The sequence below is a fragment of the Varanus komodoensis genome, unplaced genomic scaffold (assembly GCF_004798865.1).
Source record: "Varanus komodoensis strain SLA01 unplaced genomic scaffold, ASM479886v1 scaffold5, whole genome shotgun sequence".
Classification (NCBI taxonomy): Eukaryota; Metazoa; Chordata; class Lepidosauria; order Squamata; family Varanidae; genus Varanus; species Varanus komodoensis.
The window spans coordinates 4,368,036-4,395,002 of record NW_025336087.1 but is presented as its reverse complement, the minus strand read 5'-3'; the positions used below and the strand labels follow the sequence as shown (position 1 = coordinate 4,395,002).

The following is a 26,967-nucleotide window of genomic DNA, read 5'->3' as shown; positions in this document are numbered from 1 at the left end:
GATGAAGGTCAAACCAATGGAAAATGGGAATAGTGAAGTCATATTGGAAGTATGTGTATTTTTATGGAAGAAAATAGTATTGAAAATATGATAGACGTAGGATAGAAAATAAAATGAGTAAGATCGGTTAAAACACCTTTCCTTATAGGAGCATGCCAATAGCTGCCAATTCATGGAAGAGAGAACCATTATGATTGCACGTGCATGTAAGAAAATGTTTGTATAAATATTACATTCTAATTTCAACTTCTGCTTTTGTTTTGTTTTGTTTTTAAAGAAGCGTTGCCTGAAGGATTCAGTCAGCAATTTGGTGAAGAACAGCAAAAAACTAGAGCAAAGTTTTATTCTCCTTTGCCACGGTGTGAAACTTCCCAGGTGCCAAACAATAAAAAAAAGGAAGATGATACTGAACGAAAGGTATTTTATCGGACATGGAGATCTGTGTAAAGGTGTTTTCAATGGGGGGTTTTGACATTCAATAGGAAGGAACCTAGAGACAAATCTGATTTGCATATGTTTGTTTGCCTTGATCATTTGAGCTGAGGCAAGCCATGCATTTAGTACAACTACAGTTTCTCATGTTTTTGTGGAATATTTGACTTGCCTATTGTGAGAAAAGAAAAAAACAAACCATAAGACCAGTTGAGGATAACTCTGTTTTTGTATTACTCAAAATATGGGAATATTTTTTTACAGAAATAAGTGTTTTAGAACACATCTGCAAACACATATTTAAAAGGCTTGTCAAGTTAGAGCTTTCTTAGATTTATTTATTTTATTTATTTATTAAGACATTTTTATGCCGCCCCATTCGCCGAAGCCTCGGGGCGGCTTACAACACATAAATAAAAATTAAAATATATATATTAGAATAATAATAATAATTTAATACACACACACACACACACACACACAATATAATACAATATACAATATAAAATAGGCCGCCCTGGCCAGATAAAATTCAATAGTATTAACATTTAAAATGCTGCTTAAATAAAAAGGTCTTCGCCTGGCGCCGAAAAACAAATAGATGATGTTCATGTAAGCATTTTAATATAACAGTAATTAGGCTTGCAATCTTAAATGCATAGCGGGACTGCTTTGCATTGGTCAGCTTTGATTTATGACTGTGACATGATAGGAGCAAGAACATTGGCTTCACTTTACAGAAAATATCTCTCTACTCCTAGACAGCTTGATCATATACACAAGTAGGGGCAGGCACGATCTGCCACTTCAGGAACCAGCCTTCCACATCAGGAAGGGCTAATTTAAGAAGGCAGAATGGAGAATTCTGGACTGTTCTTCGGTAACTTCCAAAGTATAATAAATGGATATGAAGTTTGTGTGTAACAGTGGAAGGTGTAATCCTTGAACCAAGAGTGTGTGCATGAGAACCATATGCAGGTAAAGCATACTTGCAGAAGTACTGCTACTAGAGTAAATGCACATTTATTTATTTAATAGTGTATAATATAATTGATTGACTGTTCTCATTTTTAAGATTCATTTAACATATTTCCAAATTCTTAACATTCTTACAATATCTAAAGGTAAACACAGAAAAACAAAAAGATATCAGCATGAAGGAATGGATCCTGCAGTATGCAGAGCAACAGAGTGATGAGGAGAAAACTGAGTCTGTAAAAAATTCAGATGAAGAAAAATTTGATCCGGTAAATTCATGTACCATTTTAAATAGATCTGGTTTTGATTGTTCATTATTTTTAAACTTCGCCATCTTAAAGTGAGCACATGCTTTATTGAGTTAAATAAGAATTCAGTGCATTTATGTCTGTGTAGTATCCATTAAATTGCCCTTTATATCTGAGCATAAGAATTATGAACATAAATGAGCAACTTTATTTAGTTGATGTAGTACAAAATGTTCTTAGCTTCTTTCACTGCTGCCATATGACTCGTTCTGCCTGAAATTGTTAGAGATAACTTCTATAGGTTGAAGGGTCACTTCTTTGCTGTCATTTGGGTAATGTTACTGAAAAAGATCCAAAGGACTTGAATTTGATCCAGTGCTAGTTTTCCTTAGAGTAGGCCCATTGCACTATATTGAGTATAATACTATTGCATTTTACAGTGTAAGGGCACTTGGTCTCAGAGTATACCAAGATTCACTGGCGGCCACTGATCAGGAATGTTACCCCTAAGGATGAAATGGCGCAAGGAGCTGCTTTTCCTTTTTACCTTTTCCAGGGAAAATTTGTCTTTTTTTCTTTCAACCAAGGAGAATAAATTGTATATAACTGCCATTTTTTGCTGCCTTGATGTTTTGTGATTCTGAATTACCAACACACTAGAAATGTGTGTGATACACTTTTACCAGTGAGGTTTGCATGCAGAGGTTCTTTCCTTCTATCTATATGGGCCAACTTTTTGCATCATTTATAGGGGATCTTACTGCAAAGTTGGTGCCCTTTTTGCCAGCCCTTTCAGTTGCTCTGAAGTTGCTTTTACTCCTTCAGAATTTGTGGTCATACAAGCTGAATACCACAATCTTGTTCTTCCATCCATTATTAGCAAGTGGCATAAGAAATTTGTAGGTTTGGCAGTGCTGGCATGGAAAAGAGGGCAGTAAGTTAAAAGTGGGTATTAAAGGAAGCCTTGAGTTACAATTTATCTGCATCTTTAAGAAAAGCTGGTGATGACTTAGTTTGCTAGGCTCTATAATATAATTTTGCTTTCATGATAACTGATTACATTATCTGGAACAGAATGAAAGGTATTTGCACTTGGCTGGGAAACTTGTGGAAGCAAAAGAACAAGCCAGTTCTTCTAAGCAAGACAAAAACAAGCAAGGACAGAAGGTGGCACAAGAAAAAATAAAGCGCATGCAGCAAGGTAGGAGCACCCAATTCAGTTGCTGTAAGCAATTTTTTTAAAATACACTTCTGGTTTATAAGAATTGTAAGCATGTATGTAATCTAAGATGCTGTTGAATTGTTTCCATTTTTTCCTTCTCTAACACTAAAACATTGTAGTAAATGGTTAAAAAGCATCTAAAATGCAGTGTTGACTGAGGCATGCTAGGATTTACAAGACTTTTTGTGTCCAAACACACATAGGACTACACCATTATGGTATATAATGCATACAGAATCCCTTAACATGCAATCCAGTGGGGATGCTAGTTAGCCTCTAAACTATGGTTTATGGTCTTCACTTCCCCACTTCTCTTGTCTGACAAATTACTTAGATGGACAGCTTTGGCTGTCTAGTTGCAGGATTTCAGATGAGGAGGGAAAGAGGCTGGAGCACTACCAGGATATGTTGTATTCTGGCAGACCCAGTCTCCTTCACTCTCTGCTTTCCAGAATATCCTGTTTATTGCTTCTTTGAGGTTGGTCTTACAACCTTGTAGAAGCAGCAAAGCATGGTACTTTCTGCACTGGCTGTGGATGGGGGAATGGAAGATCCAAGTGAGATCCCTGAGCCCTGCATTATTTGGGACCATGGTACCTGACAGAAATGGCTCTCCCAACCTCAGTCTTCCGAGACACTGTGATCAAGTTCTGGAGCCTTTTTCTGATTGCCACCTCCAAGGGGGCATGGATGATGGCAACAAGGCCTTTTCAGTGGTGGCCTCCCAGTTATGGAACTAGCTTCCCACTGAGGCCCACCTGGCACCAACTTTACTATCTTTTTGGCACCAGGTAAAGACTGTCCTCTGCTGCAGGGCCTGCTGGTTGTTAGACAGTGTTTAACAGAATCTTTTAAACATATAATTTTCTTTTTCTGTTTTTATTTGGTTTTAAATTATGTACTGCTAACTTTTATGGTGTTTTAATGTGTTTTTATATTGTTTTTAAATACACTGCTCTGAACCACCCAGAGACCTTTGGCTCTTGGGTGGTATAGAAATTAAATAAATTATATATAGGGTGTAGTCAAGGTTAATAGTGATGAAAGATTTGTGGTGCAATGTTTCATTCCTCCCACCACTCTTTATGTCAACCAAGTTCTAACCTAGCTTAAGCGGGGAAAACCACATACTTCTACCCCTGAATCTCTGAATGATCTATCATATGTTTTCTTTTGGTAGAAATGGCAGTACTGGAAGAACATCCTGTGTTCAATCCTGCTATAAAAGTTTCAAACCAACCTAGTGAAAAGAAAAAGGCACCTGTATCTCTTGAAGTGGAAGGTGCTTTAAATTTAAAAATGCTTGAAAAACCTCAGGCTTCTGAAGAACAAAAAGGTATGGAAATTTTGTTTATAACAGAGTAGCATACGTCTTCAGAAAATCTCTAGAACCCTTACAATGAAGTACAATGGGAAGATCACTCAGAGTGGCATGTTGTAAATATCTTAGTTAACAACTTTTTTTGATATGGGTCAATATCATCTGCCATATCTGATGTTGTTTAGCTTGATAGAAATTTATGGCTTGAGTTTTAAGGAACATTCTGAAGAACTTGCCTTAGTGCCTCTCAGCATCAAAATAAAAGGTTGCATCACCTTTCTCTCTCAATTGGAACCATCACATATTAATGTTAAAATTATTGTTTTCGAAACAAAGCATGGTCTTCCTGATGTATCAAACTTTCAGGTTCATAAAGTGTATTTGAACTCTAAAATAACACAATTCTTGTGTTTGTTAGTGAAAAAAAGAGAACCACAAGACATCAGGAATTTTGATTATACTACTCGAAGTTGGACTGGGAAATCACCAAAGCAGTTTTTGATTGATTGGTGCAGAAAACATTATCCCAAATCTCCAAACCCTTCTTTTGAAAAAGTTCCAGCAGGGAGGTATTGGAGGTGTAGGTATGTACTACTAGTGAAATTAACTTTTCTACTTCCAGTTTTCTACTTTTCTAATTTTTATAAGAATTGTGAATGAGTATACTTTGACAACTATACTTACTATCTTGTGGTTACATGCTGTCAAATCTCCAGCTTACTATGATTGCATGTCATCATTTTACAGAAGCAGTTTTGCATATGTTTGTGGTTCCCAATTTCCCAATTGCACAGCTCATGCCATTAGACCACTTAGCTGAAGTCTTCCCCCTCCCTCCCCACACACAAATTGGTTAGCATACAAGCAGCTAGCATAATACTAATCATACAAAAGTGATGGACAAATACTGAAAGATTAACATTTTCTCATTTTGACTCTTGCAACTTTCCCAGCATGATAGCTGCTGTACAAATTCAATTTCTTTCTGTGGGGCCTCACCAAACCTCTGTACCATAGCTATATATATATATATATTTATAACCTCTCAGTGTCTTGTAGTAAATGGGGTGGGAGAATATGAAAAACAAAACTTTTAAGTGCTTGTTTATGGAATATACTCCCCAGAGAGTTCCGCCTGGCACTGTCATTATATGTTTTTCAGCGCCAGGTTAAGACCGTTTTATTTAATCAATATTTTAATATGTTTTAATACTGAATTTTATTATTGTATTTTATTAACTTGCAGCCAGAGTGGGTCATCAATTTATTTATGCTGTAAGCCGTCCAGAGACATAAGTAATTGGATGGCATACAAATTTTATAAATAAATAAATATTTAAGTACAGCATAATGCAGCTATTAAATAATTTTTGCTGCAGTCCTGGGCAGTATTGTCTTATTGGGCAAGGTGGGACTTATTCTAAGTAAACCTGGAAAGAAATACATCGTGAAAATAAGTTCAATACAAGGCTTAATGAAACCCTCAGTTTTAAAAAGGTGGGGGCATATTAAAACACCACAGAACAGGGACAGGTACATAGAATATATGGTGGTAGGGAACAGAGGAAAATGTTTGTACTGTCATTTTGTCAGTTTTCACCACAATCGAAGGTAGAATCCATTTGAGCCATTTTACCATTTGAAGGTAAAAATCTGAAGAGAATTTGAAGTTGAAAGACATCTTTTATTAGAAAATAGAAATGACTTTTAAATCATTTGCTATTTAAACTATTTTTAAGGGTGAGAGTTACCAAGTCAGCTGATGATACAATGGTGGTGTGTCCAACAATCCTAACGGAGGATAGCATGCAGGCTCAGCATCTGGCAGCTACATTAGCACTTTATCATTTAACAAAAGGGCAGGTGAGATTTTAAATGTGATTGAATTCTAACAATTCTTTTTAAAACGTCTGTTCGTGGAGGAGGAATTGGTACACATTTATGTTTGTTCCTTAATGACCAGGGTATTGGGCAGTGACTCTTATGGAAGCTGATGGATTGGATTGTTTTTCACACTGTCTTCAGATTTTTTATTTTTTTTTTGCTAATATCAACTGGCTGGTTTGTTGGTACCTTTGCCAACCTTTGAACCAGGATACTGACATGATAGCTCCAAAGTGTCACCTCCTACATGCAATGCATCCCAAACAGTAACAACTAAGGAGCAGATGGAGAAAAACTCAGGACAAGTCCAGCTGAACATGGAATATAGCCCATGCTACAGCTTAATCCACAGCAGTGAAATGTTCTTCCATCTCTGCTACTATTACCATTGTACAGAGTCATCCAGAAGACCCTCAACTGCAGAAGGCCTTCTTCATTTGCAGCCTCATGAGCATTGGTAGTCCACTATACCATATTTATGCACTACTCTGTGGACAAAACCATTCATAATTGCTGTCACTTAGTTTTCAGTTAAAGAGTTCATGCTTCGATAATTTTCTAGTGGGTAAGACAATCAGTGCAATCCAAGTGTGGTCTAGACATGCTTCCTTACCAAAGTAGTTTTAGCTCACCAGAAGAGGTTGGCAAGGAAGATGTAATGCCTCCTTAAGGCAAAAAGCCATAATAAGATTTTTTTTAAAAGCCAGCCACAGAAGGTCTTGAAAATTATTGGCCAGTCTCAGGTCTGCTATGCATGGGCATTTATCAACTTTAAAGCAGTGACATCCCTTTATTTTACATATAGACATTGAAGTACTGTGTACACTGGTGTTTTTTCATCAAATATTTTATATTTTTGGAGTAGTTCCATATCAGTCACTTACAGAATGAGTGTTAGAGCCTTACTTATTGCTTAAGATCCAAAGTACTATGTAGGCAGTTCTCTGTGTTCTGTATGTCGAACAGTGTCTCCATGACACGTGACAAATAACTATGCAGTGGGAGAAGGGATTTCTGTGTTTGGATATTGTAGTTTGCTGTTCAGTATAAATAAAAAGCAAAGAGTTCTTCTGAATGTGTACAGATTTATGATATAGTATGGTGGGCCTTATGTTGGGTGGAAGAAATCAAATTTGGGGTGGGGGATGGGCACACCAGCCTTCTAGGCTTGCCTAAAATAGTGTGGCTATTGAAAAATAAACCTCTGTAGCACTTTCGGTAGTCATGGATTGAGCTGCTTATCGGAGAGCAAATGCCATTGAACAAAGTGGTATTTTCTTCAGGGTAAAATTCACATGATCACTCTGCAAATGTCATGCAATTCAATGAGTACTGTCCCTGTTTTAAAGTTGTGCTGTTTACCTCTTTTCTCCAGTCTGTCCATCAGTTGCTTCCTCCTACCTACAGAGTTGTTTGGTTAGAATGGAGTGATACTGAAAAGAAAAAGGAAGAAGAAAACAAGATGGAAACCAACAAGCCCCGTGACCAATTCATTGCTAAACTGTTAAATAAACTGAAACAGCAACAGACCCAGCAGCAGTTGGAAAGCCAGCCCAAAGTGTCAGAAGATGCAGAGGATTCTTGGGAAAACTTAGTTTCTGAAGATAACTTTACTGGGCTCTCTCTTGAGAGCCCTGTTACAGATGACTTGGGTCCAGTGAGGTCCCTCTTTAAAAAAATGCAGAGTACTCCTAAGTACCAGAGGCTTTTAAAGGAGAGAGAGCAGTTACCTGTATTTAAATACAGACATTCCATTATAGAAACCCTTAAAAAGCACCGTGTTGTGGTTGTAGCTGGTGAAACAGGCAGTGGCAAAAGTACCCAAGTTCCACATTTTTTGCTGGAGGACTTGCTGCATAATGAGAGAAGTCTGAATAAATGCAATATTGTTTGTACCCAACCTCGAAGGATCTCAGCAGTGAGTTTGGCGACTCGAGTGTGTGAAGAACTGGGCTGTGAAAGTGGACCTGGTGGAAGAGTAAGATGTTTTGGAGCTCATGTGTTCTAATATGCGTCAAGACTGCTTTTCAGAGAATGTAATGGAGCGCTAATGCCTTTCTAAATGATCAGCTTATACTGCTTTAGCTTGGAGCCCTGAACTGAATAAGGGGGTTGGACACAATATTCTTATTGGCCCCTTCAAGTTCTATTAATCTGTGTTTCTATGAATCAATTTACTTTTGTTGCTCAGTTATTTCAAGTAGGGCTGTTTAGTCCACCTGAAACATTGTACTGACTACCACTTCAGCAGTAATTTTGACTTCGTATGGAGCATGTTGATACTTCACCAGAGAAGTGTTACTGCAGACACCTTAGTTTCCAGCAGATTACACAAAGAACAATTCTGAATTCAGTGATACATAGTCAGAAGTTCAAAGTACAGCTGAGGGTTTTTTATATCTCTAAAAGGTGATGAGAACATAATTCTGCCAAGTATGGCTTAGCATTTTAATTACTGTGGTGTCAAGAATCTTTATGGATGGATCTGACACACTTAAACATTATATAGGTAATGTTTAAAGATTAATACCTTCTATAACCAGCATTGCTTTAGCCTATATTAAATTAGGGTATGTAATTATTTCACTTTAAGCATGCTTCTGTATGTTATGATTTCTGTGAAGAGAATGCCTGGAGATGTTTTCTAATTTAATGTTTGCCATAGGTTCAATTTGTCCATAATATACTATCTACTTAGAGATATTTTAATATAATTTCATACAACTCTATTAAATAACCACTTGTAAGTTCTACTTCTCTGCTGGTCATACTCCAAAATTCCTTACAGAAGGAATTAAGGGATTGGTATAGAGAAACTGTTACATATTAAAGCTGTGCATAGAAATACTAGTTAGAAATCTGCCTGACAAACTGCATCAAAAATTGTATCTTAGTGTAAAACCACTTACAGCAGCTATTTAGAGTAAGTAAAGTATAGAAGTCAGGTAGTGTTTCATTATGTTGAACAGTAATTTTGAATTGAACTTTGTTTGGCTTTTGAATTGAATTATACAATGAGCAAGGCTTTCCATTCTAAAGACAGCACAAAGAGCAGTGAATAATAAATTTAGTGCAGATGTCTTATATGCTAATAATGTTTTTCTTTTAAATTAAGAATTCCCTCTGTGGCTATCAAATCCGTATGGAATCCCGAACAGGCGATGCCACTAGACTGCTTTACTGTACAACAGGAGTTCTTCTACGGAAGCTGCAAGAAGATATCCTCCTTTCCAATGTGTCCCATGTTATAGTAGATGAGGTTAGCAACACTTCCATGGTTCCCCAAGGAAGAATGAAACTCTGCAAAGCAACATGTTTTATGGTCTTTCCCTCCACCTCTCCTGTTAATTCATTCTCTGTGTCTTTCAAGGTTCATGAAAGAAGTGTTCAGTCAGATTTCTTGTTAATTATTCTGAGGGAGATCTTGCACAAGCGATCAGACCTGCATCTTATTTTGATGAGTGCCACCGTGGACAGTGAGAAATTCTCCACCTATTTCACTCATTGTCCCATCCTGAGAATTTCAGGAAGGAGTTATCCTGTAGAGGTAAATCTGTAGCTGCATGCATATTATTATAATTGCTGATTCATACAAACTCGTGCATACATATCTTATTCCTTTGAACAAATTTCATAGAATGTTTAAATTGTTGGCTGAAACAAGTTGAGTGCTCACATCACCTTTTTTGTTTCATTTCCTATCCATAAGAGCTTAATGAAAAAGTAACTCACAGAGGTCCATAATGAGTGAAGGCCATTTGAAGCTTCTTTCACATGGCAAGGACTTTCTGCTGTCCCAGATAGTGTAGAGTAGCTCAGTGAGCGTATTGCCCCACAAGTGGTTTTCTACAAAATGGGGTGCTCATTAGTAAGTTGTTGTCTTTGTGGAAGTTGTTGTGCATGGGCAGTTTTTAGCAATTTCCACATGTAATTGTAATCATTTATTTATTCTAACATACTAAACTAAAACAAGATCACGCCCTAGTGCATAAGAGCACACAAATGCAAGCAGTAAAATAAAGTTGAATATAAACTCTTTTTACAAAGCTAGTAGTCATATGCAAAACAGTGATAAGAGCTGCTACTTAATATTGCAGTGGAGAATGAGAGGCTTTCCTGATTGGGATGCTTTGCATGAACTTTGAAAAAATTCATAGACAGAAGGGTTGCTGTGCTGTGTTGTGTTGGGGCACAGAGGATGAGTATCAAAGACACAGTGCCCTTAGCTGCCACCATCCAGGGCTCCAAAGACAAGAGGACACAGAAGGGGGGTGGAGGACAGCTCTTACATAGCTATACATTTTATCTTTTGTAAGCATCCACTTTAAATGCAGTAATTCGAAAAAAAGGTGTATAAACAAATTTGAGTTGATTTAAGATAATCTGCTTTTGGATTATTTCGAGTGGTAAAGATGAATGTCAGTACAATAAAATAAGTCTGAAAACAAATTAATGCCAGAACATCCCCTTATATTCTCAGACTATGTGTGTTAGCACAAGGTAAGCTTACTTCTGCTGGCTGCAATAATATAAGGATAGTAGCTGAATAGCTTGTCTGTATGGAACATAGCTGGTCCTTTCTGTGACATGTAAAAAGATCCTCTGTAGCCTTGCAAGAATAAAGAGAAAGGGGTGGGGGTGGGGGTCTTCATTGCAGAGGAGCACTGCTAATTAAAGCACTGATGGGGTTGGATGCGGCCACCTGTGCACCAGAGAAGATGGCCTCTTGGATATGGGTGAACATTATCTGTTTTTAGGTTTTTTTTAATAAGTACCTATCCAAGTAAAATGTTGCTTATCTTTTTAATACTTGGGAATATGCTCAGTTTTTTAAAAAAATAATATTAGAATTTAGTTCATTTTACACATCTCTAGGTTTTCCATGTTGAAGATGTGATAGAGGAAACGGGTTTTGTTCTGGAGAAAGATTCTGAATATTGTCAGAAATTTTTGGAGGAAGAGGAAGAAATGACAATAAATGTTACTACTAAAGGAGGAGGAATTATAAAATATCAGGTAAAATGCTACACCAACAATGATCCACCTATATGAATGCCATGAAGTTGTTACATATGGATTCCATACACCTTTTGAAAGACTTCAGGGCAGCAAATGTGGGTTTCTCTTTTTTATCCGTGAGGTAGATTGGGTTGGAATATAGAGACTACTGAGCATCGTAACTCAGCAGGGATTTGAATCCATTGATTATCCATTATGGCACTATTCCATTGCTATTGCCATTGTGCTAGAAGGCAATGTAACATACGATAGCAGTAGTCTCACATGGCATGCATACTACCCAAGAAGCCATAGTCCAAGTCCAAAGTTCTGTCCACTGTTCTACATTGGCTTTCTGAGCAGACAGTTTATACAGAATGACTATTGTGGATTGATACTTGCTTCAGTTATTACTGCGGTCTAACATATTAGTCCTTTGTGTACTGTTTAAGCAAAGACCTGCTAAAGCTAAGACTTAGTAAAATTCTGTTCAGGAAAGGTACCTCTGTCAGGTTTTTAGGAAATCTCCAGCTCCCCACACACCATAGCCCTGCTCCCTTTAGCAGGGCCCCCAACAGTATGTATGGGCTTGAGCAGGTGTTGTAGGGAGGAAGAGTGCCAAGTCTATGTACTCCAGTCTAGGTGTCTATACCTAAATCTGGGTTGAACCAGTATTGCATTTGTAATCAAAAGATAACCTTTCTAAAATAAACTTTACTTAAAATTTTGACGCTTAATATCAATTTTCTTTATATGTATTATCAGTGAGTACTTCACACATGGCACAATATTTTGAATTGAAATTATGTGAACAATAAATGACAGATTCCCATTTTATCTCATTTTAGAGCTGTTCTCTTTTCTCATTTTTAGGAATGTGTCCCGGTCCAGGCTACACAAAGCCTTGATTTAGGCCCTTATTACCAAAAGTATAGCAGTCGAACTCGGCAAGCCATCTTTTATATGAATCCCTACAAAATCAACTTTGATCTAATTTTAGAATTACTTGCATTTTTAGGTACGTGTTTAAGAATATCATATTTTAAACAACTTTGTTCTGTAATTTTCTAAGTTCTTTTTTTGAAAAAGAAAAAATAAGCCTGTCCTCCCAGACATACTGATGGACAGGGAATGTAAGGGTGTGCTCAATTGGAGTAAAGACAGTTGTTGTTGTTGTTGTTGTTGTTGTTGTTAGTCGCGAAGTCGTGTCCGACCCATTGCGACCCCATGGACAACATTCCTCCAGGCCTTCCTGTCCTCCACCATCCACCATCCCCCGGAGTCCACTCAAGCTCATGCCGACTGCTTCAGTGACTCCATCCAGCCACCTCATTCTTTGCCGTCCCCTTCTTCTTTTGCCATCTGTTGTTCCCAGCATTAGGCTCTTCTCCATTGAGTCCTTCCTTCTCATTAGGTGGCCAAAGTATTTGAGTTTCATCTTTAGTATCTGGCCTTCTAAAGAGCAGTCAGGGTTGATTTCCTCTAGGACTGACCAGTTTGATCACCTTGCAGTCCAAGGAACTTGCAGGAGTCTTCTCCAGCACCACAATTAAAGGCCTCAATTCTTCGGTGCTCAGCCTTCCTTATGGTCCAACTTTCACATCCATACATTGCAACTGGGAAAACCATAGCCTTGACTATACACACTTTTGTCGGCAGGGTGATGTCTCTGCTTTTTAGTATGCTGTCTAGATTTGCCATAGCTTTCTTCCCAAGGAGCAAGCGTCTTTTAATTTCTTGGCTTCAGTCCCCATCTGTGGTGATCTTGAAGCCCAGGAAAATAAAATCTGTCACTAGTAAAGGCAGTATATGGGTTAAATAATCCATGTGCAGTTGAGAATGAATAGGAGAGAATGGGTGCACTGCCTATAGCACACCAGCAATTTCCATTTTATTCTACAACCCACAATTAGCTCCTTCATAGATTGTAACCCTACAGTCTGTGAAAGAGATGCATTGTGGAGTAAAAGTTCAAGGAGCAGACATGTGGAAGGTCACATGCTCATTCTCTCCTGCTTATGCATGACAACCCACGGATTGTTTAATCTATGGGTTATTGTTACATGCAAACTTGATAATCCTATCACGTGCACAGGGTTCTGACACATGCTTTATTTAGCTGGTTTTCTACTTGAGGACAGGTGCTAGCTTTAATGAAGTTGCACATGTGCCCAGGTGCTATTGTTAATGATGTTGCACTAACCCTTTCAACAATTTAATTAGTTTTTTCTATGGCCATGAGAAGAAGTGGCAAGTTGCCCTTGATGTAGCAAGCACTAGTTAGGATGCATGATGAAATCAAATATGATTAATACTGGGCACAGTTAGAGTCTCCCCTGAATCTCTACCCTTCGGGGAAGGGCTAAGTAACACTTTATTTTCTTCCTAATGTATATTATTCTCTTACAGACAGAGCTCCCCAATTCAAAAATGTAGAAGGAGCTGTCTTGATTTTTTTACCAGGCCTTGCTCATATTCAACAGTTGTATGACCTAATTTCAACTGACAGAAGATTTGATCTAAGACAGAGGTAAATCAACATCTTTTTGAAAATTTGTAAAAACTTAATACAGATTCACTCGGGACTATGTACTGTCTGTGCACTATTTTAGTAGACAGGATTATGAAAAGGTGGAGAACACTGAGAAGTGTCACTTTAACAAAAGATAGAAGATTGCCAAGAGAGAGATATTATCTTCCCTGCTTTTGCTGCAACTGCTTATGCTACTTTTTCTCAATTTTGGTGTTTTTCAATTGGCAGTTGAGTAACTGGTCCCTCACAACTATGTACAAATGTGGCTATATGCATTCTCACCTTGTCAATTTCCATGTATATTATCTACTCGCCTTTGCTGCTGCCTTTGACTATGAAACATGCATAGAAATTGAACAGGCAAGGCAATGCATTATACAGCCATAACAGCATACTTATGAAAGAATAACAGGTACAATCATTTTTTAAAAAGCATACCTGTTCACCTTTCAGGGACCAAAAACACCTACACCAATTTCACAATGTTGAGAAGTTGAAAAAAAAATAGGCAGCAAATGAAAAAGGTTAGCATTCAGAATGAGGTGTGGGAAACAAGATGGGTTCTGTTACAAAGGACATGGGGGTATCATTGAGGACTGAGTGGGAAAGGAGAAGAACAACTTGATTATTCAGCACATTAGGGGTTGTTTCACAAACTATTTACTTTGCATAGTTTATATGCAGAATGATTTAGCTTATCATGTGAACCCATCAACTACATTTTTTTTTGTTTCTTCAGACACCAGTTAATAGCATTGCATTCTGTTCTATCCACTCAAGATCAAGCTGCTGCATTTACACTTCCCCCACTTGGTGTTAGAAAGGTATGATATTTAAGTCTATTCATTTGTGTGCAATCTCATAAGCCAGTTCACATGACAAATAAGCTACTTTGTCTTATTTTAATCAGCGGTGTGTGCCTTGTTCTTTCCAAAACCAAATGGAATGGCTTGTTTGACAGGAAACAACCCTTAAACAACTCATGGCCTATCATAAGGTCACTTGATGGTTGTTCCCTCTCCAACAAACTGCTGCAATTGTTCAAACAATATATCAACCCATACCTGGGCAGGGAATTAAGAAAATAGTGACTGATATGCATTGCCGATTAAAATAAGCCACTACAGTTTACAGATAGAGCTGTCCCTGTATTTCACATTGATACTGTATCCTTCCTTTCTTGCTATTCACAAATGAGATAAAATTGCTTTTCTAATCTGTTCAAGATAGCATGCAAAATAAAAACCACACTAAGTAGCTACAGTACAACTCCATAGAAAACATATTCAGTAAAATCAGTTAAAACAGATTGTTATTTAAAATAAACAAGCATAAAACTTATTATGAAAACCAACATCCCAGTTGAAATCAATGAGACTTAAGTTAACTATGCTCCAGATGGACAGGGGAATGGGTGGAAATGGCTTCTACCCTTATGTGAATGGGAGAACAAATCTGGATTTGAGCCTTCGTACACAGAGCAAACAGCCTCATTTCTAACCATCATTTCCTGACTGTAAATTAGATTGTCACACAAGTATTTGTACTTCACGGTATTTTTGTTCCTTTTGTAGATTGTTTTGGCCACCAATATTGCTGAGACAGGTATTACTATACCTGATGTTGTTTTTGTAATCGACACAGGGAGGACAAAAGAAAACAGGTAATACTCACTTGGTATGTTCTCACATACATAAATACAAACTTCATATTTTTATTCTTGAGAATTAGTACTGTGGTGCTTTTGTAATGTAAGCATATGACTCAGAAAGATTCAGCTGTGGGGCAGTATAGAAATGAAATTGATGATGATGAAGATCACCACCACCAGATAAGTCTCAAGATGCATACAGTTCAATTTGCCAATTATCCCTAAAACCCTTAAAAAGATTGGCCTTCATTTTAGACATAGCTAATTTTCATGTATTAGCAAAAACAACTGATTTCATGCAACACTTAATTTCCTCAAGAGTAGGATGCTGTCCCTTTGGAAAGCACTGATTTTGTTTTGACAACAGTGGTTCCATTCCATTGTTGAATGGTATGCCACAAATACAATGATCTTTTACAAGAAAAGTCAGATTCTACAACTGGAATGAATTGTGCATATTTCCTTGTATTTATTTTGGTTTCTGAATCTTAATTTTTGTAACACACTGAATTATTATTTGGGTAAGAAAATAAAACTTAGTATTGGAGAAGGGGGACTGAGTTGGTGCAGAAAACAACAGGTTTCCTGGGAGTTGGCCCTAAGACTGAACAGTACTAAGGAAAGACTCTGTTGGTTTTTTTTCTTTTGTAAAGTCCAACATCCTGTCTACTGTAAAACCTTACCTGTATCAGCTAATTTACAGCAGACAGTTTTTAGTTTTTTATTCAAAATATTAAAGCAGTACTTTAGGATTCTGGGCAAGTTACCCTGTTCCCATAGTAGAGACCATAGGCAGAGCTTTGGAACCCAATAGCTTCTCTGTAGATTAAATGTGGTGGGGTGGCCAGTGGACAGGCATATTTAACCTTTTCTTATCCACTTCTTAACTTGCTACATTAAGCATTTTTAATAAATGTCCACCTTCTCCCTCAGCTGATTCACTTTCTTCTGATCTCTCTGAGCCATTCCATCTTTCTACCTCACAATATCTTAGCCTTTCTTTATCAAAAGAAAGAAAGATAAGCAGGCAGAAAACTGAACACACCCCTAATGTGTGACCCATAGTAGTTTGATCCATGTTGGACTGTTACTCACCAATTAGCTACCAATGGTTTATGACTGTACAACATCTTGTTTGTCTTCATGGTTCACAGGAGCACAAAGTTCCAAACGTCTCATAGTAATGTAACAAGACAGTTTACTTCCTGGAAAATCATATAGGTCTATGCATTTTAAAACACCAGTTTCCTGTGTGATGTAGATGTTGTGTAGTGAGATATGAGCCCAGAACCTTCCAATTAGAAAAAAGGATGAAGTAAACCTTGCAGAAATCTTGAGAAACAGGCTACCAGATTTGTTTGCAGGGAAAGTTCTTGCATTTCACATTTAATTGAAGCATTATTACCCCAATTTATGCTAAATACATTTTTTCTAGGTACCATGAAAGCAGTCAGATGAGCTCACTGGAAGAGACTTTTGTCAGTAAAGCTAGTGCACTACAACGTCAAGGGAGAGCTGGGCGTGTCAGAGATGGATTCTGCTTTCGAATGTACACCAAAGACAGGTAATGCTGCTTTGACCATCACATACTGTTGTATTATAAAAGGCAGCAGTAAACGTGCAAATATGTATTCTGATTTTCACTTCGCTGTTAAATGATTACACATATTTCACTACAAACATTGCCTGCACAGTACATAAGTTCAAGGTCCTTTCACTTACTGTGAAGTTCGCAATAAGTTTTGATTAGCCTTTGGGAAAGTCAGTAGAATCAAACTAGTCAAAATTCTGATTCTAAATACCTTATTCTTTCCTGCCTTTCAGGTATCTCCAGTCAGGGAAATGACTTCCAGCTTACTGTATATTAACAGTTACCCGTATAGTTATGTACCTGTATAAATAAGCATATGAAAGAATTTAGCAGTATAAATGATCTCTTATTCTGCCTGTTTTCTGTTTTTTTTTTTAGATTTGAAAGTTTCCTAGACTACTCCGTTCCAGAAATACTGCGGGTGCCCTTGGAAGAACTGTGCCTTCACATCATGGTATTAACTTTCAGTTTAAATTATTCATTCTTTTGATTTACCAGAAAAACATGATATAGGAATGGTTTGCTACCCTGAGGCTTTCTGAAGGCCTCTTAGCAAAGAGTACAAAAAGGGTATTAGTGATTTAATACCCTATGCAGGTAAGGGAGAGATGCAGGGCCAGGAACATAGTGTTGTATCTCTCATACATGCTATGCAGGTTATGAAACCAAAGGAAAATACCTTGAATAATGTTTCACATCTCAAAATATATTGTCCATTTCCTAAAAGTCCACAAACAACACAGGTAGAAGTTGTGCTCTGTCATGAAATTCCAGAGCTGAATCCAGCCCAAATGCCTGATAGGTTACACTAGTACAGATATAAGCAAGCTGGTGCTCTCTGGATGTTTCTGATTACAGCTCCCATTATCTCTGAGCAGCAGCCATGGTTACTGGAATTTATGAGAGTTGTAATTTAAGCCAGGGTAAGGCCATTGGTAATAGAAGACCTGCTTTGCCTCTGGAAACTTAAGTTCAAGGTCCCAGGTTCAATTACCAGCATTTCCAGGTAGGGATAGGAAAGAATCCTGCCTGAAAGTTTTCAGGGCTTCTACCTGTCAGTGCTGGCAACACTGAGCTCACTGCACCAATGGTCTGACTCCGTATAAGGCAGTTTCATATGTTCCTGTGCACTGGTGTAAGCCACAAGGCATTTAACTTCAAAAGGGAAGATATGCAGATAAAGACAGCATATTCAAAAGAAGAAATTGGGACAGTTGATTCTAGCAGCTGAACTATTTATATAGTTGAGAAGACCAGGGTGGACACACAGAATTGGGACAGAACTCTTAACGTGTTTAATTATAAGCCCCAGATGGACTGTCAGAATACTTAACATTTGTGAGTAAAGATTATGAAAGATTTGGCTTTATCTTTTTCTTATCTGCTTCATTTACAGAAATGTAATCTTGGCTCTCCTGAAGACTTCCTCTCCAAGGCCTTAGATCCACCTCAGGCACAAGTAGTTGGTAATGCCATGAACCTTCTACGGAAGATCGGGGCTTGTGAATTAAGTGAACCAAAGCTTACTCCTTTAGGTCAACATCTTGCATCATTGCCAGTCAATGTAAAGATTGGTAAAATGCTTATATTCGGTGCTATTTTTGGCTGCTTGGATCCAGTGGTAAGTTAATTACTACAATTATGTTGCTCATAATTGTTCAAGGCAATGTCAGTTCTCACAAAATAAAGCAGGGTGGGTTAGAAATTTCAAATAATATATAAAATGTTGCATTAGCTGTTTTAGTGCAAACAGTTGTGCTGAGATATGCAGCAACATTTCTGAAATTAGTTTCTGTCAAAATTCCAAAGCATAATTTAAAATTGTCTGCATGTTTGTGATGTTGCTAGGAATGTAGTTAGCAGGAAAAAAAATAGCAGCATTATATCTTCTTAGTGAGATGTCAGAGGCATTGAGCATGCCATTTGGGGGTTGGGGGAAATGAGGTCTAGATGGACCCTGGTCTTGCTCCAAAAAGACAGTTCTTGTGTATCATTTTCCATCTCTGTTTCCACATCAATAACTATTTGAATTTTAAAATTGCTTCACAAAATTAGCACAAATTGCTTTCTGCTTCATAACTGTTTTAGATGTCAATATTCAGTATCAAGAAATGATCCTAAGTACGGTATCTTATTTGGAACTGAAATATGTACTAGAATAATGTGGTATGTAATGCTTAGTCCACTGTCCTGAGAAACTATTTTAATTTAAAAAAAAGATCTTGGTGGGCAGAATCATCTCATTGCTATTTTGCTATTAATGCATCTTAATTTTGGTATGGTCTACAGGCCACTCTTGCTGCTGTAATGACAGAAAAATCTCCATTTATTACACCAATTGGAAGAAAAGATGAAGCAGATCTTGCAAAATCTTCTCTGGCATTGGCAAGTTCAGACCACTTGACAATTTACAAGGCATATCTCGGGTAACTAAAGTATCCTTTCCTGGAACATTTCGGCCAAACAATACATTCTGAGAAAAGCTTTTCATCACTATTTTTTACTCTTACATTGCATTACATTTATACCCTGCCTTTTTTCCTATTGCAAGGATCCCAGAGCTACTTATATGATCCTCCTCTCCATTTTATCCACACAGCAACCCTGTGACAGGAAGGTTAGGCTGCGACTTTGTGACTGGTCCAGAGCTACCAAGTGCAGTTCATGGCTGAGTTGGGGACAAGAATTGCAGTCTCCCAAGTCCTAGTCCAACACTCTAACTACGTACTATATGATGTTGTCACACTGAGCTGCAGTAGTGTGTTGTCCCAGCATTGATATTGTGCTATGCTACGCTTTCCAAATTGGGAAAATATGGTGTTATGCCAGTTGTGTTATCCACTCACTGTATCTTCTTTCTCAGAAGAAACCTCATATGGTGCAAATACATCTTCTGAAAAGCTGTGTTTTTCACTCTCTTCTCCAACTGGATTAAGACGAGAAAGGAGAGAAAACACTGGCAGCTTCCATAACACAGTGCTGTATTTGCATTTGTCTTTTGTTCCTTAATGGAGCATTTTTCTGTAAGAAAGTTTAAATAAATAGTGGGAAAACACAGCAGTGTTGCAAACAGAAGGTAACATTATCTGGCATCACCATAATATTCCTTGAATGGGGCAGTGCAATTTCACAGTAAAGCTCTCATCTGGAAGCACTTTATTTATTTATTTATTTATTTTTCGATTTATATCCTGCCTTTTTCCTACAAAGGGCTCAAGGCAGCTTACATCATTCTCCTCCTCCATCTTATCCCCACAGCAACACCCCTGTGAGGTAGGTTGGCCTAAGAGTCTGTGACTGGCCCAAAGTCACCCAGTTGGCTCCATGGCTGAGCGGGGACTAGAACCCAGATCGCCTGAGTCCCAGTCCCATGCTCTTAGCCACTACACCACACTGTTTCCCCTTTTGTTTTCCTTTTGCTATATTTCACTTTTTCCTTCTCCAAGAGGAATAAGCAGAAAAGGATGGTGAATACATGTAGATGTAAAAAGGCCATCTTATTGCCTGGGTCAGTCATTTCCTGGTTTGCACTGAGAATCTATTTTTCATTATTGCCAGGGTCAGAAATAAGAACTGTCCTTAGAAATAAGTAGAGAAAATTTCAGTGTTACTGAGATTGGACACCAGTGTGTGCTTCCCATCCCTGAAAGGTAGCAGTAAATAAAAGAGTTTCTATTCTTCCTAACTGGGTTCTTATTTAGCATAGACATTTGCAGCTTATTAATACAAAATCTGCAAGAAATGCAGTCCATTATCCTCATAGAGCAGGTTGGAAGGTGCCGCGTCTGGAAGATCCTTGCAGTGTAGTTTACACTGAATGCTGTAGTTCAGATCCAGGTTGAGTGGTTGAACTGAGCAGTATTGTCCATTGCTTTTATCATCACATTGCCAATTAAGCTGAAACTGGTATAAAAGATCCATGTTTGCTTCTTATACTTCTACAGCAGATTGGGTGGCTGAGGATAGCAGCGAATTTGGATTCCTAGTCAAAAACCCTTCAAATGTCAATCAGTTAATTTGTTGTTGTCATATTCCATCCATTCAAGGCAGATCAGGCTCACAGATCAAGCCTCATACACTATTCGAGTGCAGCTTGCTTTCACTTTTAAATATAAATATTAAAAATTGGAGGGGAAGTATTCCACATAAAGACAGACCTACGGTGGAGCAAGGACTCCTATAGTTGAAGTCTGAGCAGATAGGACTGGCTTGATTATCAGTGGATAGTATCACCCATGACAAAGAGCAAGCTTTGTTTCCCTTTAGTATTGTCCCCAGAGTACAGCTCAAAATAATGATTGTGATTCATTCTTTTGGAAGGGGAAGTGATATGTTGGGTGGAGGGAGGCAGCATTGCATTGAAGGCTTATGAGTTTATGTCGACCACATTGGCAGTAATCTGTGGGGAAGTCAACATATGTCTGCTATACTGGGTCTTGTTGCGATTTATAAGCCCTAGCTCTTGATAAAACTTCATTGTCCTGACCAGTATTTCTGCAATAGCTATTTCTTGATATATAAACTAAGTCTCAAACTTGATAGGAAGAACAAATGATTTCAATGAAACTTAACTTTCCAAAATGTTAGCTTCCCATTATCTAAGGCTTCTAATAGTACCATTTTTAAATAATCTTTTAGCATTTATATTTAGTTGGCTGTAACTTATATCTGCAACTTAGTTTCTGGCAGAAGAATGCCGATTCTGATTGTTTGTGTTTTGACAATAGGTAACTGGAGGATCTTTTATCACTACTTTTTCTGAACACTATATATTCCCTAACAGTTATTATTATGAGTTATTATGTTATAATAAATAGGGAAGTTTTTTTCAATCTAGATGGAAAAGGGCCCGTCATGAAGGAGGGTATCGTGCTGAAATGACTTACTGCAGGAGAAATTTCCTCAATAGAACTTCATTATTAACGTTGGAGGTACCAGCACTGATTTTGTTCTTTTTCTGTCTAAGAAAGCACTGAGTGTTCATATCTAACCATTAAAATGAAACAGTAGTTTGTTTATACTTAAAGCTTAAATCATTTGAAATTATGTTTCACTGAACTGAATGGCATTCATGTTCATACAATTGCAATAAAGCAAGTGAACTAAATCCAGCTATATTCTTGTTAGGCTCTGTTTGACATAGCTGGCAAGGGAAGCCTCATATGTAAAGGAGGGCCTGAACTGCTGTCTCTTATTAAAGCGCAATATTTATGGAGATGGTACATTTTTACTACATTTGGTTGTAATTTATTAATGTAAATGACATGAAAAGTTGAATGTAGTTTGCTATAAAATGAGCACACTATGAAGAGTGTTTATTAAGCTTTTTAAATTAGGTTTGGGGTTTTGTTTAAAGCCAGCATCTTTTTTTTTGTAAATACTTTTTATTGGACACTGAAATGGAATATGTTTGCTTTCTTATCTGTTATACAAATATGTAAATAGGTCTAGTATCTTAATATCAAGTATGGTTTACTACGTAAATGAAATAAAATTGCAGTGGTTTCTGCTTCTGGAATGAAATGAAAATTGAAAAAAGAGTTGCTGTTCAAATCTTATGTAGTTAATGAATGAGTCATTAATCTATGACATAATCTGTTTCAGGATGTAAAACAAGAGCTAATCAGGGTGGTCAGAGCGGCAGGCTTTTCAGCACCCTCATGTCATCATGAAGAAACACATTCCCTCTCACTGCAAGAAATGATCCTGCTTAAAGCTGTGCTGACTGCAGGACTGTATGACAATGTGGGGAAGATATTGTATACCAAGTCTGTGGATATTACTGAGAAGTTGGCATGCATGACAGAGACTGCTCAGGGTAAAGCACAAGTGCACCCTTCTTCTGTGAACAGGGATCTGCAGACCTATGGGTGGTTGCTGTATCAAGAAAAGGTAAGCTCTGCAGCATCCTGCCAGGCAGAATAACAGACTGGTCTTAAGCAGGATTTATTATTCTATGAAAGCACAATGCCATTTAAAGCCAGTATTTTAATCAACTTGGCTGAAGCTGGCAAGTTTTATGGTATCAAGTATGTTTAGTATGCTCTACTATAATAACTCTTTTGGTATAGAAAGTAGTTTTTGACCATTTTTATATGGTTAATATAACTTCTGTCTTTAAAACAAGAATATTGGTTTCTTAGCAATATAGGTTTGATAGAAAAACATTCTGAGGATATAAGTGGTATCAAAACTAGTTTAATTGGGATAGGCAAATACCTGGTTCACATGTTGCAGTAAGTCACAGTGAGTTAATTGACCTCCAGTGTTCAAGTTCACAAAACACAAGCCTCCATGTGTCCCCACTGCTTTTTGCATATTCAAAATGTGGCTGGTGCATATCTTGCAGCCATGCAGGATAAATGGTAGCTTATTATAGCGTGTGACCTGGCCCAGTGTGTAAGTATCAAGCTTTGTTTGGCTTGCAACCATATTTACCTCAGAAAAGTCTCCCTACGCCTTTCTTTCCCACAGGATGGTCTTCAGTTAGCTTACCTGTTTCACTTATGCAACTACAAAAATGTTTCTACAAGTTCTTTTCACAGTACAAGGGCCCTTTTCTGCTTGTTATTTCATTTGTGCAATAACGTGTTCTGCACATGGAAACTACTTGCATAAAGCTTGTGCCGTTCTATATGTCAATGTGCAACCTTTTGCATAAATGCTTTTCACTTGAATTAAGTGGTTTGGTTTCTCTTCCTTATAACCTTCAGAATGGTTATTAAGGCTGTCAGATTTTCATTGGTACATGTATTATTTTAAGATTCATTTATCTTAAGAGGTTTGTGTAACAATTTCCAGGGAAAGGGAAACATCATATTGTTATATAAAGTGCAACAGTTTGATAAAGTAGCTTGTATGTCTTCCATTCAGATTAGGTATGCCAAGGTGTATTTGAAAGAGACTACTTTGATTTCCCCCTTCCCAATTTTACTATTTGGTGGAGATATAGAAGTCTTGCATCGTGAACGCCTTTTGTCTGTTGATGGCTGGATCCATTTTCAGGTATATGTGGGTTCTTTTTAGTAGTTTATGAGTTGGGAATGATTATGTCAACATATATTCTCCTTCTGTATCATCATTCAGAGTACCTTGACATGCTCTAATTGCATCAGAATCTGTAAAATATCTCTTTCTTGTGTTCCTTGATAATACATATTAAATAAATAGATATCATTTTATTAAAAGCATTTGAGTGCTGAAATGCTCAACATTGCTCTTAATGTTGGTATGACAGCATTACAATTGAAATGCTGCCACACCTACAAATTGCAAGTTTTTAGGAGCAGGAATGACAGACTAGCTTGAGTGCTCCCTCTGCTTCTCTCTACTCACCTTGAGGGGAGTGTGTGATACCTGATCTGAAAACTTAGCGATGTATTTCCCATAACCATGGTTGGGAAATCAGATCAGACCGTGCTTGTTTGGATATCACAGGAAATTTTGATTGAACAAATCAGTGCAGCTCTTAACCTGGCCATGCAGAAAGTAGAAGGGAGAGCACATGAGCTCATAGTTATCTCCCACTCTAGCACATCATGATTTGTTTGGAGTGGCAGTAAGGCATTTTAACTCAACCACTGTCTTGCAGAATTGTCTTATTTTTCTGTCCTTGGATAATGGTTTTTAAAAATTTAATATGTTAATAATGAACCACTCTGGGATAACAAAAATGTAAGATTTTAAAAGTTCCTATTTTACAGGCTCCTGTAAAAATTGCAGTCATTTTCAAACAACTGAGAACACTCATCGAGTCTGTATTAAAGCAAAAACTTGAAAATCCTAAAATGTCACTTGAAGGTAATTTTTATTATTTATGGTATTGCCATGAAAATGTTGAATACAGTGTGTACGTAAAATCTGTGGACTAACAAAACACTTGCATTCATGTTGGAGTCATCATACAACGGTTAATGTTGCTCTTCTGAGAAACATAAAAGTCACTACTTTGTGCAATTTTCTTAAATGTACAGAACTTTAAAAGCAGAGAACCTGAGCAGGTGTTCATTTAAAATTAGCCTGCTTCTTTACTTTGTTGATGCCTGTATTAAGAAAGCTAATTATCTTGATATCCTTGGTAGAATCTAGTTTGTTATGTATTTTCCCTACCCAAAAGAGTTTCAAGTAAAAGGGACCTAATCTGTATTTGCAAGGATATTTGTACTCAGATTATGTCCATTCATTGAAAGAAATAGGAAGATCGTATGCCCAGGAAGGACATGTACATAATTAATTAGAATCAGCATAAAGCTCCTGAATACAGAAAGGCTCCTTCTGTCTATGGGAGGCTTCTGATCCATTAGGGAAATCCTGCAGCTAAATTGGGAGGAGAGGCTGTAGTTATTGATTACCCCCTACCTTCTCCCTGTAAATCTGTTCTGGAGAGTTGGAAAATCCTTCAAAGCAATGACTTAAACATTGGCATGGTAATCTGACTGCACATTGGTCACTACGGACTGGTACTTTATATTGCTTTAGAAATATAACTCAACACAGGAACTGATCTCTTTGAATGTACAGCAAGGATTAAGGTACAGTATTTGGTGAGTGAGGTTGGAAGAGTTAAATGTATAAGCTCACTGGTGGAAATTCATGTGTGAGACGTTTCAGCAGTATATGTAACCATTTTTTAGACATACAATCAGCTCACAGAGGCATTCATGAGTTATTTAATCATGATATGGAAAGGACGTTTGGTATCTATAGTCCATGTCATAAATTGTACGCATCATTCTAATTTGGGGAATTGTCAAAGTAAGATAAGAATGTACCCCTTGGAACTATTCCAGAGATGGTGGTGCTGAACTTAACTTTCTAATCATTTCTAGCCTCTGTTTACCATGCAGGTAGTGATGAAGTGATGAAAGTGATTGAATTTAAATTATTTCTTACATCTTGTCATTCTTTTTTGCAGATGATAAGATTTTGAACATCATCAAAGAACTGATAAAAACAGAAAATACTATATGAAGGAAGAATTGGCTGTGACAATGGAGTCACAATAATCAAAAGAAGAAAAGTACACTTAAATAAAGAACATGCTTGCATAAAAAGATATAATGCCAAACATCATGTGGAAACTGTTCAGACTTTGCATAACTACATTTTGTATATCATTCTGTGAATAATAGGAACACATTCTAAAATAGAAAATAAATGTGAGTGCCCCAACTTCAAATGTTCTTAAATGATGGCAGCAACTCAGAAGGTTTCATATAAACATGATGAATTCATAGTTTAATTTCTGTGCAAAGCATATCATATCTTGACTGAATTTTCAAGATCAGAATTTGAATTTGTGAATTAGATTTAAGTGTTCTTTGGGAAGGCATAATGAAGAAGTGGAAGCCTTCCTTTCTTTGCCAAAATTTGTGCCACATAATTATTCACTAGATTTTTATCTACATCATGGTAAGTTGAAATAATTTATTTTAAGAAATTGTGATATTTCAGATATTATCTGCATGACAAGTTTGAGAAAACAAACTACAGATTAACATTTCCAGAAGCTGTTAGCTTTGAAGTCCCAATAATAACTTAGAACCCATCTTCTCTTCAATTGAAATTCTGTGCCTGAATTGAGTATGTACCAAACATGTATTTTTAAAGTAGTTAGTATCAAGAGCATTAAGGAATTAGCACAATTTTCTTCTTTAGAAGAAAAGAAGCAAAGGAAGAAAAGGTATAAAAATTACCTTTGTATAACCCTAAATCTTAGAGGAATTTTTCTTATCCTGATTCTTCCTCATTCTAAGCATACATTTGTCTTCCTCTATGTTTTTCCAGCTACTTCTAAATGTGGAACAGTGTTCAGTCATCAATTACCAGCTTTGAAAACTGTAATCAAGCCAAATAAAAGTCTTGCACTCAGAATCTACTGATTTTTAATATTATTCTGGTATCAAAATGTAATTAAGAACCTTTCTACATGAGGCATTTATTGTGCACTCATGATTCCTCACTGTAGTTTGTGGAAGCTTTACACAATGTTATCCTCCAGGACCTCTCACATTCTTTGCAACCATTTCTGTGGCTTTTATTTTTTAGCTCAAGGAAAGTATGGTATTATAATAGCTGTTTGAAAGGAAGAGAAAGAAAATGAGCTGTAG

General features: G+C 37.2%; 1 protein-coding gene across 1 annotated transcript; it reads left to right on the top strand.

Annotated features, from left to right (window-relative positions):
- DHX29 (DExH-box helicase 29) lies at positions 1-26,731 on the top strand (the record flags this gene model as incomplete). The annotated part of the gene is made up of 24 exons (XM_044446268.1): positions 1-7; positions 281-417; positions 1,557-1,679; positions 2,733-2,859; positions 4,061-4,216; positions 4,620-4,785; positions 5,941-6,064; positions 7,461-8,063; positions 9,201-9,344; positions 9,456-9,632; positions 10,961-11,101; positions 11,957-12,101; positions 13,493-13,613; positions 14,356-14,440; positions 15,191-15,279; positions 16,703-16,831; positions 17,237-17,312; positions 18,255-18,479; positions 19,148-19,284; positions 21,696-21,789; positions 22,463-22,750; positions 23,732-23,863; positions 24,562-24,658; positions 25,773-26,731. Coding segments are annotated over 24 exons (3,579 nt in total), but the record flags the coding sequence as incomplete, so codon positions are not given.
- Between the last annotated feature and the right edge of the window lie 236 nt (positions 26,732-26,967).